The 23195-nt window shown below is 41.2% G+C and overlaps 2 protein-coding genes across 3 annotated transcripts in view; both read left to right on the top strand.

Annotated features, from left to right (window-relative positions):
* The window catches only part of ece1 (endothelin converting enzyme 1), a 516542-nt gene that overhangs the window by 1931 nt on the left and 491416 nt on the right, over positions 1-23195 (top strand). The gene's annotated exons all lie outside the window — the stretch shown is intronic.
* igsf21a (immunoglobin superfamily, member 21a) overlaps positions 1-23195 on the top strand; it is a 247871-nt gene that overhangs the window by 221934 nt on the left and 2742 nt on the right. The window contains exons 7-9 of one of the 2 annotated variants that reach the window (XM_061041183.1): positions 7066-7151; positions 11513-11705; positions 18100-18138. In XM_061041183.1, coding sequence (XP_060897166.1) covers positions 7066-7151; positions 11513-11705; positions 18100-18138 — 318 coding nt within the window. Of the gene's footprint in view, positions 1-7065; positions 7167-11512; positions 11706-18099; positions 18139-23195 lie in introns of both variants that reach the window. The other variant, XM_061041182.1, reaches the window with a different exon arrangement.

The following is a 23195-nucleotide window of genomic DNA, read 5'->3' as shown; positions in this document are numbered from 1 at the left end:
ATTCAGAGACAGACGGCTCGACCGAAGCAGGCAGATAAGATTGATTAATAAATGTGGAACTGAGCTGGCGGTAAACACAGATACAAACAACATACTAGGTCCACATTTTTTGTATTTGCATGCAATAGCGACAAAAACACACACAGACATTTACATAGACATGTGAATCCATCCACAAACAATCCTTCAAGTAGACACACGGTGACACACACACTCGCAGATCACAGACAGCTTCCTGAAACTGAGCAGCTGCTCTTTGATAATCACGATCTGGCAAAATGAATGAGGAGTGAGGCAACCTGGCTCTCTTCTCACAGACGTACACTACACTGTGTAAAATGAAGAATTTCACCACTCCCCGAAGAGCGTTAAATAATAAACTCATAATGAGCTCATCTGAATGCAAAGCGACACACGTTTTTAAATTATTAAGCCGTACTATGTTCATGAATACGGCCTAGGAAAAAAATAGACCAGGTGTTGTGCTTTTTTAGACTCCGGAGGCACAGCGCCAGCTTCAAGGTGCATTTGTATGGCGAACACGGAGCCGTTCATGAATATTCATCAAGTGTAATGTAACATTGGTCGATTGTCAGACTGTCGCTCCGTCTCATGTGGCAATATTAAATCTCTGAAAGATTTATTACTTATGGGCATTGCAAAGCCCTCCTTTTCATTTCCTGACCAAACACACCTGAGAAAAAAAAAGAGAGTGTGTGTGTGTGTACAGTAAAACAGATCCTGAGTGCAATTATCCAGTTGGAGCTGTGTTATAGAAATGAACAGGGGAATGAAGGGGATGGATATCATTATGTGAGCTGTTTTGACACAGTCACATTCAATTAGACATATCAAATAAGCTGAACCGCTCTAAGAAATCTATGTGCCGTTTAATCTATATTACGAGCCAAATAAAATTCCTCCTGCATTAACTCCTGCCGTGAATGACAGCCCTTTCACTTTTATATACTATTTCATTCCAAAAAAGGATCAAGCCCGGAGCAGGTCAGCGAATGTCTTGAATTTCAAGTGGGCTCTAATTAGAATCAACAAACGCACATTTTCTGTTTTTTCCTTCAGGTGCTGGGAAAAAAAAAAAAAAAGGAGAAACACAGCGTCTGGTGATGCACCTTCCATATCTTTAAAAGAACAAAGATGAATTAATGACTTCAAACACAGCAGAGAGGGGAAAGGCTTGTCAAAACATTAGCGCCTCTGACATTTAGCAGGAGCTTCACAGGGCCTGCTCCCCTCCGGGTGTGTCATCTGTTTAATCATCAACATGTGAAAGAGGCGACGAGCTGCACGATCGCTTCGCTTTGTTTCAGACAGCTCGTGTCATTGCAGCTCTAAATGACGCTGCGGTCTCTGTCCTGCAGGTGATGTGTTGAGTTTCTATGCCCCTGAGATATAATGATGACAGTTATTACTTTAAACTGTCTCTTATGAGATATTACCATTTTAAATGGTGACAGTAGCAACGGTGGTGATTGTTTTTTTGTTTTTTTTTAAAGAAAAGTCTGAAGAGCTGTTTGAGAGTCTGGATTCTTTTCATTCTGCTGCAGTTTCATGTAATGGTTTAAAACAAAAGGCTATGAATATTTTAAAGGATCAATCTGTAAGAAATTGACTGAATTAAATGATAAATGACCTTACTATATCTTCAGACATTAAGGAAACATTCTGGCTTCTCTGATAACAAAGCAGCAGCAAGTATGTCCTCCTTCTAAATTTAGATTCTGGTCCTGAATGCTCTGGATTTGTTTGGACCAGAGAAGGTAGGCAGGTTTTAAGGCACCCTCACGCTGCCTTTTTGGGTGCCCCTAGGTTAGCCATGCAGGCAAACGGCAAACCAACAGGTGTTGCAGCGACGGAAGCGGGCAAACAGACTGGTTCAGATAGAAGTGATTGTACCTGACCTTAAAAAGCCTCTGCATGTTTCTAATAAGCTCCACGAGCAGAAACGTTGCTCAAACTAGGATCAATATTGGAGATAAAATGGAGAGAGGTTAGAATGCTTACGAAACATCAACCGTCTCCGCCCCTCCCTCACCCCCCATACTGCCTCCAACCTTGTCCACAGCCTCGTCACCTCCCGTATTGATTGTTGTAATTCTCTCCTCTTCGGCCTCCCTCATAAGTCCCTCCATAAGCTCCAACTGGTTAAAAACTCTGCTGCCCGTATTGTCACCAAAACCCCCTCATACCATCACATCACCCCCATCCTACAGCAACTCCGCTGGCTCCCGGTGAAGCAAAGAATCATCTTCAGACTCCTCCTGTACACCTTCAAGGCCATCCACAACCTCGCCCCTCCATATCTGTCTGACCTCCTTCACATCGCCACTCGAGCCCGCTCCCTCAGATCCTCCTCCTCCATCCACCTCACCGTGCCCTTTGTCCGCCTCAGCACCATGGGGGGCAGAGCTTTCAGCTGCTCTGCTCCCCAGCTCTGGAACTCTCTGCCACCTGACATTCGCAACATTGACTCTCTCCCCATCTTCAAATCCAGACTCAAAACCCATCTGTTCAAGTTCTCCTACTCACTCTAACATTTTAAACTGCAATTACACTGTCCTACATTTCATTTCTTTATTGTATGCTGTTTTTTTTTTTATCCATCGCTGTTTTTAAAATGTTGATTGTTGTACAGTGTCCTTGTGTGTCTTGAAAGGCGCTTATAAATAAAATGTATTATTATTATTATTAATGCAGAAAGGTTTACAGACCGATGCAGAGCTGGCTAAACACTGAAGCTTTACCCCCAATTTCCACATACTCTGTGTGCGCCGCAGTCCGTCAGCGCCACACACCAGGCCGTAGTTCATTGTCACTCTAGTCAATCATTGTGTTTTTCGGTGGATAAGCAGGTCATGGTTCAGGAGGATCTATGTGTGCCCTTCTCCTGAACGGTCTTGATAAGCCCCTTCAGTCCTTCAGTGACTCCAGTATATCAACATGATGCAGTGCGACTCATTTTCAAACTGTATCGATCGCATGAAGTGATGAATGCAAACAATATAAAAAAAAACAAAGACCAGAACCGACATCAATCCGTGAAGTTTTCTGTCCATTTTGAAATTAGAATGTTTTTGGAGCTGCAGGCCAGAGTCAAAGTCTTTGTTTACTTCCAGGATTTGTTCCTGCAAGAACTTCCCACCAAATGGGGAGAATATTCTCAGCTTGGTTCTGCTTGTAAATGTCTCCGTTTGAACACAGACCAAGCTTGAGGTCATTGGTCCATGATTTGGACCAAAGCAAATGAACTAAAGGTGAAGAAAATGCCCTTAGACTGAATATGAGACTGAGCCCAAACAACTTAATCTAGTCTAAAACAAAACAAACACGTCGATGAATTAAATATAAAAAGGAAGTCAGACTCAGAATAAATATTAAACTCACTTCAAACGTATCACTTCTCTTCCATTCGAGTTTCACTGTCTTGGGTTTTTGTTGACAACAAGATACCTAAAGAACAATGCCAGCGTGTGCTGTTTTACACAGTTTTCTTCCCCTCCTCTTGTCTGTCTCCCCTGAAAACTGATTGATCAGGTACATCAGGAAAGAGTGTCCCTTCCACACTAATTGGGACCCTGTAGATTCAGCCTATTTACCCAGATATGCATAAAGATTCTGGCAGGAAATCTTGGCGCGCAAAAAGTGAAAAAGAAAAGTTAACTCAAAATCTAAGGCTGCTGTTTACAAGACATGAATCTGAGTGGTTGCTATCAAACAAGAATTAGACAAGTGGATAGTTCGACCTGCTGCGACCGATTTATAACTGAGGAGTTCTTACCAAACACGTTGTAGTAGCTGCAACTTAATCCTTTGGGGCAATAAGGTCAGAGTACGTCCGCTAAAAGAGGGTTCAGAGTGTGCTTTATGGATGTCAACGGCGTGTCAAGTGCAGTTACTTTCCAGTTCAGGCAGAGGTGCTGCTTGTCGACAAGCAAGACAGCCACCTGCTTGGGGCCCCTCACCAGTAGGGGGCCCCCCAAGGGCTGACAAACTTTCAATGACAGATGTTAACCTCTGCTGACTTCCGCGGATGACATAACGGTGATGATTGTAGTTGGAGGGGTTGTATTTTTTTAGTTGTTTTCGATTGTTTTTCACAAAATGGTACTATAAAATCTCTTTTACACCCCGGCTTTACTCCTTTACTCTAGAAATCACGTCAAAAAGAGCCCAAGTTTAAAAAAAATACCAGAATTCCCTTTGAGTTGCATTGGACATTTGAAGTGAATCCAAACTTAGTGTTTTTTTTTACACCCATTAAAGACTTTCCCCTTCTAGATGACAGTTCTCTGTATATGGAGTCAGAGTGACCACCACAGCTGCTCAGCAGAATTATAAGGAGGACACTTTTAATTAGATGGAAGGTGGTGATGTGAGATAAAACACTGTCAGCGTCACACAATGCAGAAAGCAAATATGTACCAGCTTCAGTCTCCTCATTCAGCGTCTCCGTCTGCCTTCCCGCTGTTGCTAGCATCTCGCGGAAGATAATGTCTCTGTTTATCATGTCAGGCTTGTGTGGCTCGTCTCCAGGAGGACCATGCCAACATATTGCCTTGTGTTAAGTGTTAATTGGATGTGCTGGATGTGCCATCTTTGTATTTAGATTTAAAAAGAAATATATGAAAAAGCGTGTCTCTCTTAGCTCACACACATCTAAACTTAAAGCAAACATCGTACCCAGTCTCAGAATCACTGCATGTTCTGCTTTGATAGTTTGAACATGAACTTATAATCCCACTGCCACAGAGTTCTTCCCCTTGATATATGCTGATGAAATTTAAAGGCTTTTTAAAAAAAACAAAGTTTGAGGCTGAAGAGCGTAAAGGAGGAGCTCATTGAAGTTGGAAGAAGAGCAACATCTCCGAGATTGTCTTTCCATTCGGTATAACATTGGTCAGTGTGTCTGAATACTCAATTGACTTCTCTAATTCAGGTTGACTTTTTCAATAACGCTACTGAGTTAACTCAATCTAGCCGACAGACAGCTCGATGAATTACCCTGTCACTCACTTGGAGTTTTTGCATTCGCCGCTAAACTCCCAATCCGCTCGGCCGTAACACAATTAAGTGGCATCAAATGAAAATCAGTGTTGTTCTGAGTACATTTGCAAAAGGAGACACAAGGGGGCCCAGTCGGTTTCAAGGGGATACAAGGAGAGTGTGGCGGATGAAAAAGGAAGAAGACAGGGTGTGTGTGTGCGTCCAGGTGTGTCTGGGATGGAGTGGGAGGCGCACTAGAGGACAGCCATTGGTACAAAGGGACATTTATCCAGAATAATCCAAATGGTACATGCGATCCGTAAGGTTTACAGAGATCCACCAAAGCTTTTTGAAATGACATCTTTGAATATGATTTCATGTATGCAATGGAATAGTGTTGTCGTACTTTAGATCAGTCTGGTTCTGAAGGCTGGACCACTTTTTGAAGGTCTTGCCATCTTCGCCCGCTCAGTGAGGCATATTCTTTGCAAACTTATTCTTTGCAACCAGCATGCGTTTCTGTGAGTCTACAGGGCCCTTCAGTCATGCCCTTTTATGGGCATAAGTGGGCGGTTACCTATGCTAGTTTAGTTGCAAACAGGCACACACTGTCAACATAGGAACACAAGGAGATAAGAGCACAGCTGCAAACACATCAGTCATTTATGAACATGTCAATCTGACAGAGAGTCTTAGAAATATTCTAGAGAAAAAGAAAAACACTGACCAACAGTTTTTAAGAAGATATTGGGGAATGAGGCCCTTTCATGGATACACACACACATACATTTTGCCACCTTGCAATTCTGAACATTTTTGTGCATTTATTCCAGTTTAAAGTTTTCTTCTTAGACTTATTTGTCTATTCGCCTTGCATTTTTTTGGGGGGGGGTGAAATATATCAGTGTATGCATTAAAAAGCAGTTTAATGGTGCTGAAATCTTCACCAGTTCTTTCCAGCCTTAGCAAGATTTTGTTTGCTCTCTCACGTCCTCCAGCCTCTTTGTACTCTCTTTAACCATTTCATGCAAATTCAAATGCTTTTAGCTTATGCTTCATAAATTCATCCCTAGATATAATAAAACAACACACAGGCAATCCCACATGCTCCGTCCTATTTCCATACATGACAGTGTAACTCCTAATTCATTAGTCTGACGAAGGCTTGGAGTCAATGGAAGCCTTAGAAGAGGCCATGCTTCATTAGCCACAGTGGACAGTTTGCTGCCAGATTAATAGCTGAATACCGAGGTCATTTGTCTGTTTATTTATTTATCCTTTAGTTTAACTCATCAATGAACACGGGCACCCAGCGTGAGTTATACCGAGAGTTCAAAGCAAATTAATTGAAGAACTCCTGGGGTGGACTTGTAGAGACGTTATTGATAGGACACCCTTATAGCCTGAATCCCGTTGCATGTTCTGCTCAGGCCATTTGTCTAACATATGGAAGTGCACAGCGTGTGAAGCAGTTATCTTTAAGGGAATTGTTAATCATCTCAAATCGTGCAGAACCTGCTTATAAAGGCCTAATGTGGTATGCTGTGCAGTTTAGCCGTAATGAAATGACTTACCTTTTTATAACATTATGCAAATCAGTCATTTTATCTCCATGCTACATACACGGGACACTCAGCGGCCCGTCATTTTCAAAGAATATTAGAACCCGCCCCCCCACTGTCTCCTGCCTGCACCCCATTGTTTTAGAGGGTCCATATGAAAGCCATCCGGGTGCTGCCGTCCGCACCAAGACAAGGGAATTAGCTTTCTGAGTGTCCCTTATCTCACTGCCTCCACACTCCACCCTGTGCACTCCCATTCTCCTCTAGTAATGAGTATCTACCCAATTTAGTTGCTTTTCTCTCCGAGGGGGAATAAATCCGGCATAGTCCTTTAGATGAAAGAGCCCGCAGGTCCCTCGCCTCTCGCCCCATGACCTTAATTGACAGGAAATTGTATTTGTCTCTCTCCCTCAGTGACAAAACAGGTTTCCAACAGGATTTGTCTTCATGCTCAGTGCAATGACCTTTGTCTCCTTGTCCTTCTTTTTTTATTCTCTTACAGCTGCTCCAAAGGGTCCTAAACTCTTAATGACCCCCACAAGGGCAAAGGTGGGGGACACAGTGCGCATCACTGTGCAAGGATTCCAGGTAGGATCGTCTGGGGTAAGTGCATGGGGTGCTAACAAAATGAATGACCATCTATTAAAGTAGAATGGTGCATTTGTTTCAATAAGCTTGTTAAGTTTTCTTTTTTTTTTCAGCCATCAGAGCGACCACTCTGATGGGCAGAGACATCTTTTACTCAGTCTGTTCAAGTATGAATGCCAAATACTAATTTGTGGAACTGTGATTCACATTTCAAATTGTTCATTTAATTTAAAAGACTCAAAAACACAACGCAGTGTTTCAGACTGGTTTATATTTCAACTTGAGGCATGAAATATATTACTAAAATGAATCAAACACAAGAAATCTATTTTGCTTATATCATGACTGTCTATATGATGTCCGATGTCTGGTGTCTTTTTTGTTTTTATTAGCCCAGCCTGTTCTCATTCCAAAGCTGTCAAATACTGAATCTTTGTGAATTGGATATATCTCTTCAACAAGGCCCATTTGCTTTACACATGTATGAATAATGGCCATTTTAACCACGTTTTAACAGCACAGAGCTTTGAGTACAGTAGATGTTGTTTTGTGCAGGTTTTGCAGAAGTCGCTCCGTAAATCAGCAAATGCTCTTAGTAACATGATAGATGAACTGCTTATTGGGATTGAAATCTAGTGCTGGGAATTGGTCAACAGATGCAGTTGATCTTTACCATTTAGTTTTAGTTTTTAGCAGACCATATCACTTTAACAAAGGGTTGAGAGAAAGACAACAAACACTACCTTTTTGCATCAGAATGAGACTGAAGGCCGTGACAAAGAATTTGTATTTGACGACCTGGGATGAGAACGTGTTGAATGGCAGCCATGAAATGCTTCCAGGTAGAGTCTCTGTTGTTTTAAGATTTCCTGCTCTATAATCCCAAAAAGGAAGAAGAAGGAGGGGGGACTAAAGGTATAGCAGCAAAGAGATTGTCTTTTTGTCACTTTCATCCGCTGCCAGAAAATACTGTTTCCCCCGGTGTGAAGGGGCCTGTGGATGGTCCTGATCTCCCTGACAGGGTTGACACTTTGAAACCCGGCAGCTGGAGCCAGTCAGGTGAAAAGGAGAGGGCAAATCCTGATACAGGACCTATTAACAGCCCACCGCACACATCGCCTTTGTTACTGCTCTGTCACTGCCTTAGGAACCTCTAGGAATCAGAAGGCAGATTCGTTTTTTGATCGTATTTCACTCTTCTGCGGCATTTTTTTTTTTTTTAAACCTGAAATTCAACTTCTGCATTGATTTTTGGGTTAGTGCACCAAAGTATTGACCGCACAGTTTGTTAGATGTGTTTATGTCTGCTCAGTGACCGCGGGAATCATTTGAACCTTTTCTATGAACAGTGCTGAGATTGGTTATTTTAAAAAACAAGCTTGACTGTGGCGTAAAGCCAGTCAGGCCCTTCGGCAGCATGCAGAATAATCAGAAAACGTACTTTCAGGGCTTTTTTTTCCTTCACTGGACGTGAGATTCAGGGTTTCACAAGTAGATAAGATTGTGTTTCAAGACTGATAATTTTACCTCCCGCCTTCTGGATCAAATAAGATGCCAGTTTCCCCCTCAGGTTTATTGTTTTAGGAATGTATTATGGATGATTATCCTGCAGCGAGGATTTTACTTTGCATCCATTTTTCATGTGGCTTTTTGTATGAGATTAGATAGGAAATTGATGGTTTAAGCAACAAAGACCTTTTTTTATTTGGACTCTTGGGGTTAGGTGACAGGAAGGTCTCACTTAAACCCTTTTAGCGTTTCTTTTTTCTTTCTTAATGTGACCTTTTTTCCCAACAGCCTGTCCCCATCTGCTAAGTCGTTAAACTCTGTCATGATTTAAACACAGACCTTGGAGAACTCTTTTGTTAGCATTTATTTTGAAAGGTTAATCAATTCACAACAGCTCTGTCAAAACAATTGCAAACAGCAAAATTAAGATTGTTGCATACTCTAACATAAGTGCAGGAGGTGACTTCAAGCTGCTATTGGAGCTTTTTGTGCAAAGCATGTTTGTCTGAACTCTGAAGTGTTTGGTTTGTTTTGGGCATGTGAGCATGATATTCAGACTTGGGCGCATGCCAACGGAATGCATCATCATTGTCTGCTGCAGGGAAAGATTCAAAATGTGCACTTTTCAATGTCAATGTCAATGGAGAGGCGATGTTGATAGTGGAGAAGTAAGTCATGCTTGAAAAGCCATGAAGGAAGGACAGTCTGGACTGCGGTTCATATTCTGCTGTTTCTTCTTGAACTTCTAATAAGAGCAGGGTCTACACGAGGTCACACAAGATGGATTCATTGGCTCTGCGCTTTGGCTAACTTATTATGAATTTATTAAATTGTATCGCTGTAAGCTAATGGAGCAGTGAAAACCAAAATGAAACCGAACTGACAAGTCTTCAATTGTCTTTATTATCCAATTTTACACCACCTCAAACACTTAAAACATCACTATGGTCAGACCTCCCATCTTTAGAAACATCTGTGTCTTAAGGACTCGATGTACTGTCATATGTCGAGCATCTCTAATGTCCCAATGAATTGCTCCTTCCTTCAACAGTAGGCTGTGGAAACTCTTTTGTGTTGTGTGTATGTGGGTGTTCTGGGTGTCTGTGTGTCCACTGACAAAAACATTTGCACTTCTATCTTGTCAAATACGACAGCTTAGAGTAGCCAGATAAATCTAAATATGGCCATCTAGGCAGAGGCACTGTTTGTCAACAGGCAAAGCAGGCAACTGCTTGGGCAGCCTCAAACGTGGAAATTTAGCAATGACTGTAGGAAACCTCCCTAAGGGGGGCCCATCTGACTACACTCATTCTCGTTTCCCTGCTGAACTCAGCAGCTTCGAGGCATTTTATATGCCTTTTGTATTGTGTGAAGGCGCCGTCTCTTCACTTTCATCCGCCAATTGATTTTTGCCTAGGGCCCCAACGGGCTCTGGAATCGCCACTAAATCTAGGTACCCATGGCATCAGTCATACACACAGGCCGTCACAGTGTGGTGAGCATAAATAAATATTAGAATTTTGATAAAAAGTTACACACTACAAAATAGTCCCATTAAATCATGTAAGTACTTACATGGCGACAAAGTCACCTGGTTACATACATACATTAAATTACTTTCTAATATAAGGTGTATTATGTAACTTTAGAGTCAACGTCCAGTCGACGATGCAATATGGACTTTGAAACCAAAACAAAGCTTTTCTTTGGCCATACCTCGTCTGTCAGTCGAACCAATAACTAAAGATGAAGCAGAGGCTGGCGGGGAATCATGCTAGTTATTCTATCTCCTGCTCACCCCCAATAAAAACGAACTCCAAGTTGACTAACGGAACGAAACCGACCCGGGGGAAAATAATATGTTTACCGACCGGCTAATGTATCCGACTATAATTTACATGACGTTGTTATCACAGCAGCACATACATCAACAGTACAGCAGCTTCCACTAGTAGTTCCTAGGGGTCTTTGAGGTAACACCAGGTGTTTCCACGGCAACGATAAACTGGTCCGGTCTGTCATGGCAGCTCTGTCATGGCGGTCGCCACGACAAGACACGTCCCGTTACAACTATGAAATTAATGAAATTAATGAATACGCTGGCTTTGATAACTATTTGATTTGAGGAAATGTAAGTACTCAACAACAACAAAATATACAACATCAGTCATTTTATTATGAATTTAGACATTTTAGTGTAAAATTCTCATAATATTCTACATCTTGTACCCTTAAAAAAGTAATATAGAAAGTTGTTTTGCTCTGAAATAACAAAAAAAGATACTTTAAATATTGTTTTACATTTTAGAACATACATTACATTTTGTGTTAGTAGTTTAGGATCGTCTCTGTGTGAGTGTGTCCGTGTGATGCAGTGAATGTGTCATCGAGGGATTATGATGTGAAAAAAGGACGCAGAGAAGCAGAAGCAGAGTTTGGGATCTAACATGAGACCCCCCCCTCCCCCCCCCCCCCCTTCCCCTCTTTACGTGTGTCCTCTCATTATCTGTGAACATGTCAACCCACTGACATGAATGAAATCCCGCTTCATGGAGGGTGATATTTTTAAATTAAAAATGGGGGGACTGATCTCTGGAGGGCTCAAAAATGTGAAGAGGGGGAAAAAAAAGCAGTTGTAAAGTGAAGTGTTGATTATTAATGCATGTTGTTAACTCGCCTTTGCATTACGGGATAAAATTGGAGCTTGTATTATTCATGTATCCTTTGCTTTTAATCTCTTGGCTGAGACTGGCAGACTTACTCTGCACCACCCTCTCTTCCCTCTCTTTTTTTATTTCTCCTTTCTCCTCCTTTTGTTCCCCCCCCCCACCCTTCTTCTTTGGTTTTGATAGAATGAGGTGTTCCCCGAGCCCCTCTTCACCTGGACACGGGTAGGGGGCCGCCTCCTGGACGGCAGCGCCGAGCGAGAGGGGAAGGAGCTGATTCTGGAGCGGGTGCCAGCTGAGCTCAACGGCTCCATGTACCGCTGCACGGCCCAAAATCCTCTGGGCTCGACTGATACGCACACTCGCCTCATAGTCTTTGGTACGTACTCCTCTCGTCGCTGTAGCACGCCCACGGCCTCGCTGCGGAGTGGCTACTACACCAAGAGTAAGAGTGAAATCACATTTAAGTTTGATGAATTATTAAAAGCACGATGAATATGAAACATCTTCCTTTTTAAAAAAAAAGTGGCTCTACAACTCTATTCCACTAGATTTATCTGGAACACTTATTCAATTACACAATTAAATGTCACAGAAAACTACATAACTCAACAAAATCCATTTCATGTATCTACAGTATCTTTGAAAAATACTTCAGAGACTCATGTGGCCGCGTTTAGGTGTGAATCATTAATGCAGCTAAGTGTGTGATTAATAAGAGATTGTATCCCTAATTGGCTCAACAACACATTCTTTCAGAGGCTGCACTTAGTGAGAATAACTATTCTCCAGCAGGGGATTTAGTGACTTCCATCAAATGGGACGTCTTGTTCGGCTCTCGCTGAAACAGCGACATCAAAAAGGTTGTGATGAAATCAAAGGACCTCCGCTGTTGACTGCGTTAGAAAAAGCACTTTGTTTGACGTCCAATGCCGAGGTAACGTGTTCATCAGAACCTGGAAGTGCTTCATTTACTGGTGTTGCTGTGGGAGCTGGACTGCTGACAGGGTCTATTATATCTGTGTGTGGTTGTTCCTCTGGATCTGTTTACTCTGGGCACACTTGGAGGGATGGGGAAATGCCAACAAGAGCATCTTCCTAAAGCTCTATCGATGAGGGAGGTGTTAAATCAAATAAGTTCTGCTTAAGAGACAAAGCGCAATGCGTCTGCTGTACAAGCCCCGCCCACTGGAGGGGGAAAATCAGATCCTTATATTGCAGCCAGATGGTTGAATGCTTTCAAAGTGCCTGAAACAAGCTAAAGACACAAGGAATCAGCATGTCAGAGGAATAGTTCAATGCCCTGGGTCTACAAGAGAGGAAAACGTATATTGACAATGAAGCCAAAAGTTTTACTACTTTGATATTAAATGATTTGATCGATGGTGACATCATCGTTCAACCTAGAAAAGAAAGCAAAGAAAGTTGTTGTTTTTTAAATATTTATTTGTAAGCTTTTATTATGGCAATAGGACAGTGGATAGAGTCAGAAATCAGGGTGAGAGAGTGTGGGGGGAATAACATACGGGGAAGGAGTCACAGGTCGGATTCAAACCGGGCTGCCCGCTGGAGGACTATAATCTCCGTACATGGGACCGGCGCCCCCACCAGTCACAATGTTTTACAGTCAAATACAAATAAGTAAGAAACAATGTTCAGAAGAAGGAACACAAGATTAAACACCTCATGATATACACAAATATGGATAACTTCAAAATAAAACTCCAAATAAATTATTCAAAGATAAACACACAAAATTACAAAAAAATAAAACACAAGCCAAAAATGAAAGAACACCAGATTTATTATAAAAAGAACATTTTGAATCAAATTTTTACGATAAAAACTGAAAAGGGAAAAAAGCCAGACAAAAAAAATAAAAATTAATAAAAAAGTATTCAAAGTTTTAACCTCCAAAAAAAGGACAAATATAAAACAGCCATACATTTTTAATATAGCACCAGATCATCTTTAAAAACAGATTCAAAACTGAATAAAACCCAGCAGGTTTCACGTATCTAAACACTCATTCACACCAATAGGGCTTTAGCTGCTTAAAAAAAGAACCAATCACAGTCTGAAGACTACTACATCTGAAGACCTATAGACTGATACAGAGACTGTTTCAAAGTTTGGGAGCTTCTTATGCCACAGCCTAATCTCCCTGTGTTTGAAACACGGCTTAATGTCTGCTTGCAAACCCCTGGGTTGAGAACCTATGATCTAAACATCGCCCAAAAAGTTAGGAAATTTGTGTTTGGTAGATTATTTCTTTGTTGTAACAATACTTCCTGTGTGCCACATTTGTAAGGAACATACATTTGTGGGATGAGCAGCAGAGCTGAGTACGTGGGTTGCGCACATGAAAAACTTGCCAAATTTTCTCTAAATTGCCAATATGTCTTGTTTCTTCAGACTTCAATCATCCAATCCACAAAATGACACCAAACAAGAGTCAACAGCAGAATAAGCTGTTTGACATTGGCAGAGAAGATTTGTCAAGTTTTTCATGGGTTCAACCCCCATGGCACCATTTAAAATGGAAATTAAGAGGTGACAGTGTAAGATGTATTGCCAAGAAGCAATATTACAACAATAAAATAATCTACCAAAAACAAATGTCCTTACTTTTTGTGCAACGTTTATAACGTCATGATGTTGGGCTGCAGAAGGTCCACACAATCCTCTGGTGCCTGGTCATGTAAAGCTCTGTCAGTGAGCACCAGATTTTAAAACGTGGTCTTTGATACAAGTCAAAGCAAGGCCTTGCATTGCTCAGCCTGAACTTCTACAGCCTGTCTGGACGAATTATTTGATCAAGATCCTAGATTCCCATTTATCCAGCTGATGGGTGTTTTTGTATCAACTATTCGCACTTTTCAGAAAAACATTGTTGTTAACCGTGTTGCTTATGGATCAAACACTCAGCAGCTTCGAGGCATTTTATATGCCTTTTGTATTGCGTGAAGGCGCCGTCTCTTCACTTTCATCCACCAGCATAGTGAATGGAGAACAGCGGATTGTTTCCCCTTAGATGTTGCCTCTATAGCTGAATGAATGTTGGCTTCTTTAAACCTTTACAGGCTTGAAAGTGAACCTCTTAAGTGTTGGCAATTTTCTATTTTGTCTCCTACTGAATTAACCTCCGGGTCCACAGAACACCACATGTGTTCAAAGTTCAATCATTGCCTTTAGAATTAGAAGAAGAGGTTTCTTTATTCAATCCAATCAGTGATGAAATGAAAAGTACGAGGTGGACTTCGATGCTTTAAAAAGGCCTCGAAAAGACCATTCATTTGAAAATCCCTGGCTCCAAAATGTCGGTATCTGTTATTGATTCAAACCTTACAAAGGGCTTAGAGCATCTCTTATATGATGACACTTTGCTCCACCATTGTCCAACATAGCAGATGTAAGATATCATGCAAGCTGTACAAGCTCTTTCCATTACGGCTCTGTCATGTCTGAGAGCCATTACAAAGCATTTACATAACAGAGACCTGTGTTTAAAGCCCTGAGGACATGACTATATATAGATAAAGAAACAAGTGTCACAATGTTGGCCCTATATAGAAGTCCAGTCACGTAACAAGAAACAGGAGAGGTATTTTTAACAATCGTGTGTCTCGCACATGTATGCACTTTACCCCTGAAGTGCCTCATTAACGTGAAACAGGTCGACGCAATGTTCCCACTTCATCGAGTCTGAGACGAGGAACATCTTATCCATCATATTTCTGATTCCCCAACTTACACACTCAATGGAAAGGGTTTGGAGTGTGTCACAAAATGTACAAATGACTGGGTGGGCTTTAACAGGGAACGCTCTTTAACGGGGAAACAGGCACTTTAGGGAGGAGTTACCTTGGGAGGCGTTTTGCTACATAGAGCTCTAATGTCTATTTAACACCCCGATGCACCCTCAGGTGTCACCGGCTACGTGCCTACTACGGCCCATCTGTCTGCCTGCTCCTTGTAGATTGCTTCCACCCACGCTTAGGGGAAGTAAATGGTGATTAAGTGACCTTGGCTACAATCCCTCGTGGCCTTGAGATGAGACACTTCTCTCCCTGCCCGGGGGGTGAGGAGAGGGAGAAATAGAGAGTATTTTGGGGGGGGGGGGGGGGGCTCGGCTCACTTGGCAACCTGTTCAATATACATCATCAGGAATAATAGAGTATAATGACGGCGTGGTGTAGAGACTCTCCACTGACGAGGAGAAGCGCTCATGTCTTGATGATGTACGTCTTTAGCCACCCTCAGCGATAATACCCTCAGAGATTACCGTGAAGTGAGTCAGCACCGAGAAAACGGGCAATGACACACACACACACACACACACACACACACACACACACACACAGGCAAGCACCCAAACTGCACTCACATGCAGAAACACACAGATATGTGTGCTTATGCAAATGTGCAGGCGCAGGCAAACACAGGCCTGCATGTGCAGAGAGCACACACTAATTTCCCCGCGCCTCTCAGAGGAGCTGCTATGTTAATGCGGTTGCACAGAGACCAGAAAAGGCGACACACCGAGCCGTGTATGTAGCTTCCACCTGCTCATATGTGAAGTCAATAAATAGCTTGCAAAGTGGAATTCAGCGCGGTTGCTAATACTTTTCAAGCCCTTCTGCTTCTTCCTTTGCAATTACTTTATCCCTCTGAGAACTTTGAAAAACACTTCGTCAGACTGTATTGTGCAGGGTATAGACATCGCCGCTGCTTATTAAAGGTGGAGATGATTTCTCTCCTCTTTCAGAGGTGGCAAAAAAATACACAGAGTCTTTACTCAGGAAGAAGAAGAAGAACTCATGGTTGTTCTAAAGGAGACTGATAAAAATTTTAATACTTACTCAAATACTTAACTGAAGTTAAATTCAAAAAAGTAAAGACTGAAAGTATTCAGTAGAACAGTGAAAAGTTACTCTGAAGGACATTTCTACCAGCTGTTTCTGTGCAGAGCTAAGTGACCTGTATGTTATATTTGGGAGGTAATTTAAAGATTTTTATTTTGGGGCTTTGTGTGCTACAGCCTCCATACATGGGGCATGCACTCCACCAGCACACCATATCTGGAGATAATTTACCCTAAAAAATTCAAACTTCTTGACTCCATCTCTCAGGCAGCATCCAAAGAAAGTACTGGAGCACATGAGTCACCGAAGTCAAATGTATTTTGGTGCAAAGGACTAATGTTTCTAATATTATATATTTAATGTAATAAACATCAACTTTTTAACCCCATTGTGCAAACTCAATATACCAGTCTGAAGAGGAACGTCATGCTGTTATGCATCACTATCATGATTAATGGCCAGGTGTGTATGCGTAAATAAGGAATCACACTCCAGTTTTAAGTTGCTCTGCATGTACAAACACGGAAATACACATTCTGTATGCTTAGGACAAGCACAGCAAGCTTGACAAAGGAAACACAAACATTCATTTAAATGTATTGACATTGAACATAGAGATGTTAATACATATTAACAGTACAATCAAAAAGCACAATGACACTTGAAGAAAGTGAGACAATAGTGTAGTAGTGAGGAATGCAAACGAAACAAAAATACATATTTAAAAAAAAAAATGTTATTCCTGGGAATTCACATGTACTACTTTCAACACTGATGGTATGCCAAGGAGTTCATCTTTTCAATGTCTCATCAGTTCGCTTCGGTTTTGGGAAAGCTTGTGCAATTTTTTGATACCCAAAGGCCCAACCAGGGACAAGGGTTAAAAATGAGCAATCACTATAAACTGTCTGTGCAGCACATCAGTTGCATGCTTTGTATTGAGACTTTGGTAAATTGCATCATCCCTCTGAAATAAATACATTAAATTTGATTTTTTTTCCCCTTGATGTAAAAAAGTTGTTCTTCATGTGATGAGGACTTAATTTCTCAATATCTCTGGTGACCTAGAGGTTTGTGCGAGCATTCCACTGTGCAGAGGCTGTGGTCCTTCAGGCGGGCGGTCCGGGTTCCAATCCGACCTGTAGCTCCTTTCCTGAATGTCATTCCCCTGTGTGTGTGTGTGTCTCTCTCTCTCTCTCTCTCTCTCTCTCTCTCTCTCTCTCTCTCTCTCTCTCTCTCTCTGCTTTCCAACTCTATCCACTGTCCTCTCTCGACAATAAAGGCACAAAATCCGACACAAATTATTTTAAATTTTTCTCGATAAAAAGTTCTCGATATCTCGAGGAAAACAAAAATAACTCATTATCATGGAAAAGCCAGCATCATTGTCCAAAATAACGAGGTGAATAAGTCAAGCGTCCCAGAAAACAACTTAGATGTACTGATTATGACCGGGAAAGCGGCGTCAAATCAAATCAATGGATGCATGACCTCTTAAGGCTCGGTAGCTCCCTTAAAACTCGGCTTAGGATCATTACTGAATTATTTGTTGCTTCGAAACTCTATAAAAGTCTGTTGTTTCCTGGTCACTCTGCTGCTAATAGTGTCCTGGTTGTTCTGGTGCAGCGCTCTGTGTTCCCAGTTCCATTAACAGGCCCCGGTCTCTCTCACTGGGGATGTGCCATTTACCGTGTGCTGCAGGAACTTCAGTTCAGCGTCATTAGAAAAGCTACAACCTCTGTCAGACATGACTATCTGTCTTTTTCATCTCTGTTTGTCTCCTGCTCAAACTCTTTATCCTCTTATTAATTCCCTTCCTTTACTCACTCAGGGTCTCGGTAACGGCCACATTTTTCTGTCATCATCTCACAGTTGATCTTTTTTTTTTTTCTGCTTTGTTTCCTGCAGAGAATCCAAGCATGATGAAAAACACACAGAATCCAAACAGTAAGTATCTCCAGCTGCACAAATGACTATGTTTGAGTGTGGTGTCATTATAATACATCTCATGGTTCCTGCTGTATCGCTTGATCATCATGTTTCCAGAGTATGTGATACGGGAACAAAATGTGACACTCATGCCGTCTGTTCCGACAGAGGATGTGTGCAGAAATCTGGCACTGATCAGGAAAAGCAAATTCTTTGGCAGACTGTGGTTTTCACATTCAAGTATTGACAGGTGGATGTTTCTCATTCTGCCCTGAATGCATTCTCCCTGATAGAGCGTGTGAGAGTGATTCAGGCAGGATTAATCTTCAGCAGCAGCAGCAGCAGCAGCAGCAGCAGCAGCAGCAGCAGCAGCAGCAGCAGCAAGCCTCTTCCAATGACTAACCGAGCCTGTCACTTTTGGTTGAGTGCGAGATTATTGGTGTTTCGTATGTGGAGCAGTGGCTCATTTGCGGCTTCTAGATTATCATATGTAAAGATGAGGGATTGTCAGGAGAAGCCGCAGGGCTGTGACAACAACCTTTCCATCTCTCCTCCTTTTTTTTTCTGCCACTCCCTCTCTCATTCTGCTTCAATCTTTCTGTCTGTCTTTCCTCGCCTCCTTCTCTGACTTTTTCATACTCACTTTCTGTCTACATTTCTGTGCCAAACGCTCTTTCAGTTTCAGGCATTTCTGGATGCTTTTTTTTTTTTTTTTTTTTTAAACTCTATCTCACCACCTTATTTCTCCCTACCTCTCCCTTCTGTCATATTTTATTTCCTACTGTTCTCTACAGCCAAGCACACAATTCTGATGTAATCTTTCAGGGCACTCAAGTCTTATGGTCAGTGCAGATAATACTGCAGCATTTCTGACTAATATGGTGAGGTTTATTATCAATGTGGAAGTTGTATTTTATGTCTTCAACTATTGCATGTCTTTTGTGCAAACACATAAATAAATACATAAATAAATACATAAATAAATAAATAGGAGACAGGGTTTGGAGTCTTCTCAGATGTGCATCTGAAGTATTAAGACTGAAATAAGACTCTTAGAAATATCAATCAGGGTTTATACATGCTTGAAAAAGACACTGAATTAGTTTTAGGAGGAGACTCTTTAACACCTCATCCAGGATCTCTGCTAAATGATAAGCTGTATAAACGGCTGTAAGCACTTGTAATATGTGTCTAGTTAGCAGTAACAAGTTGTAAGTGAAAGACTTCCTGATGTCATTTGGTAAAATGCACCGGTAATGTGCACTAAATGTAAAAATGCAGCTGCTGCAACCAACAGGAAGTACTGAAACACCTGCATTGTTATGGCTACACAATGAGCTGTTGCTGACGAACTGTAAAATGCATTTGAATGGTTTCGGTGCACAGTGTATAATCCCTCATGCATGTGTGTGACACTCATGTTCCAGTGTACAGTGTGAACAGCTTCCACAGCAGATGGCGGGCAGAGCTGTCTTTAAGCTGAACTGCCCCATTCACATGAGATTTGAACAGTCATGTAGCCAGCCTCACTCACTCTCTCCCTCTCTCTTTTCCTGTTTCCTGCTTTAAAAACATCTCATTATTTGTCTCTCGTCCTCTCCTGCTCTCAGTTTATCCATCTCTCTTTCCCATACGCACTTTGTTTTCCCCCTCTTCTCCTCCTCTCTCTCTCTCTTTTCCCCTACCTTTTCCGTGGCTGCTAGTCGTATCTTAAGGATGCAAATCTGAATATGCAAATGCTCTGGTAAGCGCAGGAGCAGGTGTGTCACAGCAAGGACAGAATCAGGTCAGCATGGACGCACAGACATGCCGTGCATGCAATTCAAATTGGTGTACAACACGTCCCCGAGAGGTCACCACACACGTGCCTGATGGCTTAATGGCTGAATACACAACTCCAGGCCTGGTGCAAGTGGGAGGGACAACTCCCTTCAGTCCACAAAAAAGAGAAAATTATGCTTCTCAAGTGGTATTAAGTTCATCCATCTTTGTCAAATTTCCAGCCCCGTACAACAAGATGCATTATGATGCATTGTGCGGCTCAAGCTGTAAATCCAAACCAACAATAGCCTTCTGAAACCAGGTCTCATGCACATCATAGTAAGCTTCTAAAAGTATCTGAGATTTGGTTAAATTCAAATGATAAATACTGTCAATGAAAGATCTGTAAACTTTCCAATAAGGTGTGGTCATGTTCGGATTTATGGAGAAAATATTTTACACAATAAAATTCACAATCCAGTTGTAAGAAAAACAGCTTTGTGACTGATTACACACAGAATTAGCGTCACTTGCAGGCCTAGAATGAACAGCTTTTTCTCCATTACCTGTTGAGTGTGGATCCCAGTTATCTTTTTATGCTGCTGTAGTTTAGTTCATGCGCCTGCTGTTCCATTTTTTGTTGTTGCTGTGATTGCTGAGCAAAGGCTGGCTCCAAAGTCGTTATTTAGCGTTGCATTCAAATGTGTGACAACAACATTGGCTGAGCTTAGCTAATGTTGCATGTTTATGCTAACTGCTAGCTAACATATGGTTAGAAAGGTGTATTGTTGCGCGTAGTGACCAATTGAAATGAGTATTTTTCATGTACATGGTAGATTGAGTAGAAAACTAAAGTGCTTTTGAACTCGGTTTTGTAAGAGTTACTTTCACTTAGAGTTTGGTTAGTGCTACAGTCAAATATGATTTTTTACTACTTAAAGCTAAGAGTTTTAAACCATAGGCTTTATTAAATGTGGACCTAGTCTCAGTTGCACCCCTCTAGAGACGCCATATTGGGAATGCTATCCCCAAATCACTTTTTCATCAATACAAAAGGGAGTTCAGGCGGTTTCTCAAATCCCCTAGCAAACAACGTCAATGTGTCCACCTGTCAGTCATCTCAGATACGCCCCTCATGCAAATTTAAAATGCTTAGGCTTGATTAAATCTAGATGGATGTGTCACAAAAAAGATTGCACCCCCCTACAGCGTGTTGCAATAAAGGAAATGGCTTTTCAGACCAAAACCATTTTATAAACCAGGTGATAAAATGTTGTATTTCTGCTGCAAAAAAATGGGGATTTTTATACAAGTGTTCATGGAGTATCCTGGGCTTTTCCAGCCAGCCTCAAGTAGACACTCAAGGAACTGCAGTTTTTGTTTTCCTTTCCACATTGGCTTCATTTCCTTCAACAGAGGTTGACCTTTGCTTATAACAGAATTGAAGAGACAAGTGAAATTCAGGAAAAAGATGTTACACATTTTTTTAACCATATACTATGATTCCTGACATACTAGGCAGATGTGAGGATCAAAAGTTTGGCGTTGTCTTCTTATGTGTGACTGCTCATCATCTTGGCTCGGACATGGTTGTGCAATCATAAAGGAAAATTCATCACAATTAACAAAGTATCAGCTGATGGACACTGAAAGATAACAATACCATAAATGCCAGCAGCCATAGTCAAGTAATCTACATTTTCTTTTTTGGCAGACGTGCTACTGCCAGGCTGCCATTTCCCATAGTGCCTTGCAAAATTAAAATCCTCTTTTGGACCAGAGGTCAGATCAGAGACAGGAAGCATGAGTGGTAGCAGTACAAACAGATGTGTCGCAGCCACAGTCAGAAATATAGAGAGGTTCTGTAAAGGCAGCTAACTCGTTTTTAAACTTTCTCTGGAGTGAAAGCAGTCATATGCTAAAAGAAAGTGATATGTTTTCCGCTGGCATTTTCAGTCCAGCATGGCTGAGGTGGAGTGATCCTTATTAAAAAGAGCACGCCGCCACAGAAATGAGTCCCAGTTGATATTCAGGTTGGCAGAAATGCACTGAGGTCTGAGCCAAAAACTGAAGGCGAACAGATGGCTAGGCGACTTGCATCTCTGATTGTAGACTGAGAGGGGACCTCAGATGATGATCTTCTGGTTGGATGGGCCCATTTCAGAAAGCAATGAAGTACTTATTAAGAAGATCCAGTTGTTGTTGTCTAATGTGTTACGACTTCCCATAAGCAGAGTGTAATATGCTGAACACAAAATGTCACTTCTGTGGAGATTAACATGGATTAGAAATCGTGATGAAACCCTGATAGTTTGATTTAAACAATTCTGGGAAACATATGATCCAATTCTTTATCATCAAACTGCTAACAAACAACATATCCCAGAGTGCATACAATATAATAACATCATAGTCATAGACGGTGTTTGACAAGTGGATGTAGCCAATTGGTTTTAAATGTGCAACCAATGTGGAAATGACTCAAACCTGCATTCTTTCTACTTGGGGTAACTTAACTGGTTGTAAAAGATAAGTCAGAATTTAAGAAACCAGATGGGAAAATGATCATGATTCTCAGTGGATTTATTATGATTGTAAAGATTTGACTTAATTGCCCCGGTCAAGTATACTTTTGCCTGGTATGGCAAGTTCCATTTAGTGTCAAATGGACGATATATTAGCGGGGGTGTTTATCTGTGAATAAAAAAGGGCGATCAACCAGGACGGAAATTTAGAATAACATGTCCACCATGTTTTCCAAATATGGTAATTCTGGCTCAAGAAATACATAATGAATGCTAAAATGCCAAACAGGAGGGGAGATTTACACCATAATGGGTGATGCCATGGTTCCTATGTCCTTGTTCTTTCCTTCAGTCTATAATTCATAAAAAGCCATTTTTATCATTTGGGCAAAACCCTGATAGTAAAAAATATTTGCCTCAAGTTGCCATAGGTCTGTGTGATATATGCTATGTGTTATTTCTATAATGATATGAATTGAAATATAAAAAAACAAAAATTGTGCAAGTCCACAATGGGTTAGTTTATAAGTCTATATGCCAATATTTTAGTTTTACCCATTATGATTAATCTATATTATAAAATATATATATATATATATATAAAATCTATATTATCTTGTACACACAAGATAATATAGATTTTTTTGGTAATTCAGGGGCTCTGTAGTTTCCAGCATGTCTATCCTGAATTTAAAATAAAATAAAAAAATGGTGTGTTTTGTTAACTGCGAAATTTGCACCAATTCATCTGCAGATGATAACTAGCTTGAGCTTCTTCTAACTGCATCA

This window comes from Labrus mixtus, chromosome 7 (assembly GCF_963584025.1).
Source record: "Labrus mixtus chromosome 7, fLabMix1.1, whole genome shotgun sequence".
NCBI classification, from domain to species: domain Eukaryota; kingdom Metazoa; phylum Chordata; class Actinopteri; order Labriformes; family Labridae; genus Labrus; species Labrus mixtus.
Note: the sequence above shows the minus strand (reverse complement) of the source record. Positions and strands in the feature narration are given on the sequence as shown.